This window comes from Acinonyx jubatus, chromosome E2 (assembly GCF_027475565.1).
Source record: "Acinonyx jubatus isolate Ajub_Pintada_27869175 chromosome E2, VMU_Ajub_asm_v1.0, whole genome shotgun sequence".
NCBI classification, from domain to species: Eukaryota; Metazoa; Chordata; class Mammalia; order Carnivora; family Felidae; genus Acinonyx; species Acinonyx jubatus.
Window position 1 is genome coordinate 59888485 of NC_069396.1, and position 7881 is coordinate 59896365.

At 48.5% G+C, this 7881-nt stretch overlaps 1 protein-coding gene across 2 annotated transcripts in view; it reads right to left on the reverse strand.

Moving 5' to 3' along the window:
- The window catches only part of LOC113592401 (zinc finger protein 154-like), a 224576-nt gene extending 218746 nt beyond the window's left edge, over positions 1–5830 (reverse strand). The window contains exons 1-2 of one of the 2 annotated variants that reach the window (XM_053211216.1): positions 5501–5820; positions 2934–3060 (exon numbers count right to left, since the gene is read on the reverse strand). In XM_053211216.1, the coding sequence (XP_053067191.1) occupies positions 2934–3060; positions 5501–5533 (160 nt within the window). In that variant the 5' untranslated portion in view covers positions 5534–5820. Of the gene's footprint in view, positions 1–2933; positions 3061–5500 lie in introns of both variants that reach the window. The other variant, XM_053211215.1, reaches the window with a different exon arrangement.
- Between the last annotated feature and the right edge of the window lie 2051 nt (positions 5831–7881).

Below are 7881 nucleotides of genomic sequence, written 5' to 3' on the forward strand. Positions count from 1 at the left end.
TGAACAAAGTCCTGATATCACACCTTCCCCAGCTGCCATTCACCAGAAAAAGGCCCCGGTGAGCCCACCTGGTCATGTCTGGATCAGGTCCATTGTATGATACAGTCCATGTATGGACTCTTCCCTGTAAGCTCCAGGTGAGCAACTACAGGGCACAGGGAGGCTAGAAATACTGAAGAAAATTGGTCACGCTGGATGGCCACAACTGTCCCAGAGCTACTCAGCACACAACAGACTCAGAAAGGCATCCTATGTGACTGACGTTGGCAGGATGGTAGAATACGGGATTCCAGCCTTCACCAAAAAAAATCAATTCAACAGCTATTCATGAATCATAGTAGCCTCAGAGGGCTCAAGAGTCCAATCAAGACTGACTAATACACAGTGAAGCATAAAAGAGAACACAGGCACACAGAAAGGATGGCTGGAGACAATATTAGCAGAGACATGGGGGGATGGGTAGAAAACAGGGGCTGGGGAATCTCTGTCAGCCACCAGGTGGGTGCTACTGAGGTCCCTGCTCAGCAGGGACTCCTACTGCCTGCTCCACAGAGGACACTGGCACCCCTGCCACTGGGTCTCCTAAAACAGGAAGCAAAGAAATCTTGAAAACAAAAATCAAAACTGAAGGCAGCCCATTTCTGATTTCAAACAACATTACAAAGCTGTATAATCAAAACAATAGGACACTGGCATAAAAAATAGACCAGTGCAATTGAATAAAGAGCCCAAATTCTAACTACACATACATAATTAACTGACTTTTGGCAATTATGCCAAGAATACTCTGTTGAAAAAATAATCTCTTAAAAAAAATTTTTTTAACATTTATTTATTTTTGAGACAGAGACAGAGCATGAACGGGGGAGGGTCAGAGAGAGAGGGAGACACAGAATCCGAAACAGGCCCCAGGCTCTGAGTGGCCAGCACAGAGCCCGATGTGGGGCTCGAACTCACGGACCGCGAGATCATGACCTGAGCTGAAGTCAGACGCTCAACCACTGAGCCACTCAGGCGCCCCAAAAAAATAATCTCTTTAAGACTGTTGTCGAATCTGATATTCCAAATGAAAAACAAAAATGTACAGGATCTGCATGTTACAGCTCTCATGGAAATAAACTTGAAATTAATTAAAAATTTCAGCACATGACATCAAACCCTAAAACTCTTAGAAAAAAACTAGGGAAAAGTCTCCTTAACCTTACTATTGTCAATTTTTTTTTTAATATGACATCAAAAACACACACAACAAAATCAAAAAGAAACAAGTAGGATTATAGCAAATTGCAAAGTAGCAGCAGAACCAGACACACAGAAGACAGTGAAAAGGAGACACAATTGGCCAACAAGGGCTTGGAGCACTAATCATCAGGAAATGCAAATCAAAATCATAAGTTATGTGGGGTGTTGGGGGGCTCAGTCGTTTTAGGCATCTCTTGATTTCTGCACAACACTCGGTTTGGAACCTGCTTAAGATTCTCTCTCTCCCTTGCTTGCATGTGCTATCTCTATCAGTCTCTCATTCAAAAAAACAAAACAAAACAAAAACAAAAAACAAAAACACCCCCACAAGATATCACCTTATACCTGTTAAAATGGCTATGACCAAAAAACAAGAGGTAACATGTTGGTGAGGATGTGGAGAAAAAAGAATGGCTGAATACTGTTGCTGGGTATGTAAATCAGGGAAGTCATTATAGGAAATAATAGGGAGGAGTCACAAAAAAAATTTTAAATGAAACCGCCACATGGCCCACCATTGCCATTTCTAGGTATGTATCCCAAGGAAACAAAATCAAATCTACACGAAGTGTCTGCACATCCACATCCACTGTAGTATTATTCACAACAGTCAACATAGGGAAACATGATTAAGTGTGCATGAGCTGATAAGTGACAACACTTAGTACACACACAAGTGTAGGAATATTCAGCCATAAAAAAGAACGTAAAACAGGCACTTACTACAATACGGATGAACACGGAAAAACTTACTCTAAGTGAAATAAACCACACAGGACAAGACAAATACTGCATGGTATTTTATTTGGGTATTCTTACAAAATATTCGAACTCATAGAGACAGAAAGTAGAATGCTAGAAGCTCTGGACTGGGGGAAATGTGGAGATGATGGTTATGAGTACACACTTTCATTTATAGATGAGTAAGTTTGAGGATCTAAAGGACAGCATGTTGACTACACATGTTAATACTGACTGTACTGTAACTTAAAATTTGCTGAGAGTAGATATTAAGCTTTCTCACCACGAGCCTGAAAAAGGTAATTATGTCAAGTAATCAGTGTGCTGATCACCTTCATTTTGGTAATAATTTCATAATGTTTAAGTATATCAATTCATCTTGTAATATACTTTCAATGATACAATTTGGTCAATCAAACCTTAACAGAGCTCAATGGAGAAGGGCAGGTATACGAAAAATGTAAACACTACAAGAAGAACCACATAAGATAGTCTTGAGAAGTAGCCCATAGTCCACTTGAGTGTGACCAAGCCAATGCCTGCAATTTTTGGCACAGGCAGGCACAAGTACACATCACCGAAGGGAAGAGATCAAAACCTGCGCCACAGAAATGGCATAGATCTGGATACACTGACCCAGCCAAGGAGAGGGCCAGCAAGGTGCAATCTGTCAGCTTTAATTAATGACTACCGCCCAAATCTTACCGTATGAGGGTTCAGCACAGAGGGCACTGGGCTGCAAGGAGAGAGAAAAGGGCATATGGACAACCCAGACCCAGCAACAAATGCAACCACCAAAAAAGCGGGGAAAGCAGGCAAGTCCCACATCCACACCTGAGAAGGAAAAAGCATCGCCAGGGGAATGGAAGGAGGAAGAGGGAGTAGGCTGAAGGGAGGTAAATGAGAATACAGAGCCCAGTCCAGGTCACTGGGGAGGATGAGGGCCTTACCCAGGGAGGATATAAGTGTAAAGTTCTCCAGCATTACATCATGGTACAGCCGTCTCTGAGCCTCATCAAGAAGTCTCCATTCCTTCCAGGAGAAGTAGATGGCAATGTCCTCAAAGGTCACACCACCCTGTCATGAAACGGACAGATGGCACCATGAACATTCTCTCTCGGGGAACCCACAATCTAAACCCTGACACATACACCCCATTCTCCCCAGCCACCCCAGCTCCTACCTCAGAATAAATACCAGGTCCTGGTGTCATTAATGCCACCGTCTCCTCACCATCCCACCAATCACTGTGTGCGGTCCTCAGCAATAACAGGCAGGGGGTGCATACATGCAATCTGCGGGGGCCAATCTGGGTTTGGCCCCCCAAGCGCCATCCTTTCTGCCTGGAAATTCCCGTGGAGTCTCCCCGAATGTGCCCTCAAACACAGACAATTATGGGCCCACCTCGACCAGTCAGTCTCCAATCCCAGGGCCCTGAGACCCTAAGCTCACACTCACACTCCCTCTCTCCAAGTGAACATGACCCTGTAGTCTACATCTCCCTCACACCTTCAGACCCCACAGTTGCGCCCCCACAGCTTCCTGCCCCACACCAAAGGATGCCCCCTTGACTCACACTGGTACCTGTCACATGACACCCAAAGGATGTGTGACAAATCCAAACAGGTTCCACTACAACCCCAGCACTCTCATGGATCCTACCACAGGGACAGCCTCAAATGCGGCCGAGAAGTCCCCCTCGCCTGCCGGGGATCCTGGCTTCAGGGACACACACCCACAGCCACGTGGCCGTTTCAGATACTCCCAGTCCCTCTAATACTTCTGTGCTGCCCATGCTGTCCCTCCAACAGTCACAACCCTCCACTCTGCACTGAACCTTTGTGAAAAGCCCAGCCCTAAAGGTCTCCCTGCCAGGCACAGAGACGCACAAGTGACCACACTGGCCCCACACCTTATCCATCAGCAAGACTGTGAAACGGCCCGGACACCAGAAAAGCGCACCACAAAGTTCTGGTGAAGCCCTACACCACTGAATAAAGGGCAGCCCCAGACTCCCTGTCACCTTGCCGCAATTACTCCTCGGTGTCCTCAGCCATCTCTTGTCCCATCATGCCATGGAAGCCTTACCCACCCATCCATCTGCCACATCTTTCTCTCTCCTTCGCCTGTGCCCGCACTGCCCAACAGCCCCAACCAGGCGCTGAGCCAGGGGACCACTCTTCAGCACACCTCACTAAGGCCCTCTGCCTACTAATAGCATTGCCCCCCTAGTCTGCACCCCCTCTCAATGTGATCCAAACCTCCGCCGGGGCCACACAACTGCCGTCACTTTTCAAAGTTTCCATCCTGAAACCTGCCCCGGTTTCCCGGGTTTTCCTGTCCCGCTGCCCACTCGATGACGTCACCCACGCCTCTCTGAACATCTAAGACTTAACGACGTCCGAGCAACTTGGGAGATCTCCAAGGACAATCAACCTCCTGCCACCTTCCGTCCAGCTGATGGGAGCGTCCACCCCTTCCGCTGCTAGGACCGCTGAAAATTAATAACGGGAAACCTCACTAAAAGGGAGTCGGGAGGACGCAGCTGGGGGAGCTCTCACGCACTACCGCCATGATCAGTGCAGACCCGACAGGACGACACACTTGAACTTGGGGACTGGGAAACTACCTCCTCTACGAGCCCAGAGGGGAAAAGACAGGCTTTCGGGACCACCCCACCCACAGCTCAGCCAATGGGAAGCCACTATACTTTCAATTCCCAGTTTACTCTCAGGGACTTGTAGATTTTAACAGCCTTCCCAACTTAGCCCCTCCCCCTTTAAAAAAGCCTACCTCTCTCGTGTCCTCCAGACTGGCCTACTGTTGAGCCTCAGCTTGCTTGTTCCAGACTGCGGTGCTCTTTCGTTCTCAAACAAACTCAGTTTTCCCGTCAAATAACTGGCAGATTATACTTCAAAGGACCAAAGCCCCCAGGCATTCCGGGACCCCTCCCTTTCTCCTGTCACCTGCAACACCCCAAAATTGCCTTGGCCCTCCTCGAACCCGGGGCCAAATTCAACCGCTTCTCTGACATCCACGGTGACCGTTCTGGCCCGTCAACGATGACATACACTGGCGCAGGCACCCCCTCCTGCGCTCCCTGCCCCCTCTGCCCCCCACCCCTGCAATCTGTCCTCTCCGCAGCCAGACTGGGCCTATCTATTTACACCTGGGTTACACCGCCTGGCACACCGCCAGCACGGATGGACTGGTCAGGCAGCCAGGTGACAGGCCTCACGGGCGCCGCTGCACCTTGCGTTCGCTGAACCAACCGAGACCTGCCGAGCCCCGCTGGTGGCGCAGGCCCCCTGCAGCCCTGCACCAGCCGGCCCCTCCCCTGCAGCCCGTTCGTTCCCGCACCCCGTCACGCCGGCGCTCAGACGCGGGGACCCCGCCCGCGAGCGCCTCCGCGGCCCGGACACCGGGACCTGGGCCGCAGGGACGCGAGCAGGCGCCCCGCGCTCGGGCCTGGAGGGTCTGGGGCGGAGCGGGGTGGGCCCGGGGGCCGCGCGTTTACCTCAGCCGGGTTCCTAGGCGCGGCCGCCGCCATCGGACTGTGGGAGAACTGACACTCGCGCCCGCGGTCCCAGTTCCGGCCCCGGCGGGGAGCAGCCCGAGTGGCGTCAGCGAGTCGTTATCCCCAGTCTATGCGGCGGGGACGTCGCCTCCCCTCGCGCTTTGTCAGTTTGTCACCTCGTCCCCGAAAGTCCGCTCCGGAACCTTAGAGGTTGAGCCGACCTGAGGAAAGGCCAGAAGTCGTCCGAGGGGTGAGGCCGGAAGTCCCGCCCCCAGCGGCTGCGCACGCCTAGAAATCCCTTTCCTGTTCCCTTGTTGGCTCCTCGCTCTGTCCTCTGTGTCCAGTGCCTTCCGGGTACCTTAGCTCCCAGCGCAGTAGTTGCCACCAGAAGTAGGTTTTGCACCCTGGAGCTTTGGACACGCCGCACCCCGAGGGTTAGTGGAAAGTGCTGCTCCTACCCACGGGGAACTGCTTTGCACATTGTTAAAGACAGAGAAGAGCCCTAACTTCACACTCCATGAAGCTCAATCAGCTTCCAAAGGAGAAAATTATTATTTTATATGCTCCCACGACCTCTTCCTGAGGTAAAGGACACATCATTCAAATGTGTCCAGCGCTTCAGAAATCAAAGGAGTATACACAGCTGGAAAGTTGTTGCTCTTCAAACACTTGCACCGTGAAGCGTTAGAGTCAGTTTTGTAATTGGTTAGGAACAATAGAAAAGTTTCTTTAAACAACAAAAATTCAGCCCAGTACATTGTAACGGTCTTTTGCCTTTATTCGTTGATTCGTGAATTGGGCAGCATCACATCTAGCAAGTAGTGGGAAGCTCCAAAGGGCTACAGAAAGGGAAACGTTTTTTGGTGTTGGTTTGTGTTGTTTTGTTTTTTTGTTTTTAGGAAAAGCTTTTTAAAGGTAGGACAAAAACATCATAAACAGAAAAAAAGGATTATGTCAGTTGAGGTCATCTTAATTGGGGGACAAATGGTTCTTATTAGAGAAATACCTCATCTTCCTTTGGGTGATGGAGAGGACCCATCCATGTAGCTGATTACCTTTTTAGTGCTGACCACAAAATTCCTCAGTGGCCAGTGGAAACTAAATTTCTGGGGGTGGTTGAAAGTACAATGAGTTTAGGTATTATGCCCAGGTTTGGTGACATGACCTAGCAGAAGGGACTCCATCTGGGGCCTGTGGTTTACTTTGTCACACTCCATGCATGTCTGTGACAGGGAAGAAGGAAGATGAATGGCAAGTCACCCTGAGTTAGGTGGACAATGAGGAGGTCAGCCTCTGGTTCCACACAAACCTTCACTTGCCTGTATAGTGATTGTGTCCCATCTATTGAGGAACACTTTTATCCATATATTTCTTACTCCATATTCTCAGATATACCCAATTCCTTATAGGAGTTTGACATCAATCTCAGAGAGCAACTTAACTGATGCTATATTTGGTACCAAATACTGTTGCCATTTCCATTTGGAGCATGTGTGCAAAGGGAGAATCTGAACCCAATGATCTCATCTCCTTGCTGGGAAATGATTCTCATTTCTGCAGGTACTGGCAGTAGGAACTGAAATTATCATAGAAAATCAGATGTGAAATGCCCATTTCAAAAAGCAGTTCATAACGTTTATCTAGTGGTTTAAAGACGGTAACAGAAATACCTAAGAGCAAACCCACATCCCATATTCCTACACATCAGTAAAGACCAAAAAACAGTAGAATTCACAGAACTTTTCTTTTTTAAATGTTTATTTATTTTTGAGAATACAGCCAGGTGAGGGATAGAGAACCGGAGGTGGCGGGGGGAGGCGGTGGTCAGGGGATCTGAAGCAGGCTCTGTCCTGACAGCAGTGAGTGCAGTGTGGTGGTGGAACTCAGGGATCGCAAAACCATGACCTGGGCTGAAGTTGGACACTCTAACAAGTGAGCCTTGGAACTCACATAAATATTAGAAGAAGGCTCTAAGTAGTCTGAGAAAGGATACAATGAAACAGAGCATGTGGCTGTGCCAGACCAATGTGCTTGGTCTTTGTGAGACTTTTATCTGCAAAATGTGAAATTTTCATTTCTGCAAACATTGAGCAATACTTTCCAGCTTAAAAATAAACAGCCAGTTATTTTACTAGCAAACTGAGTTTATTTAGGAATAACAGTGGAATTTTAACTGGCAAGTGTCCACAGGCAAGTGTCAAGAGACACAGGTAAAGTCAGTTTTTATGAGGTTTTAGGAGGAGATTGGGGAGTGCTGATTTCAATGAAAGTTCACTGAGGAAAAACAGTGTGAGGCTGTGGCAGATATTCAGTGGCTGCATGCCTTCATTAGTGTGTCCTTGGTGGGGCAAGGAAAGACCATCCTTCTTTTTATTAAAGGC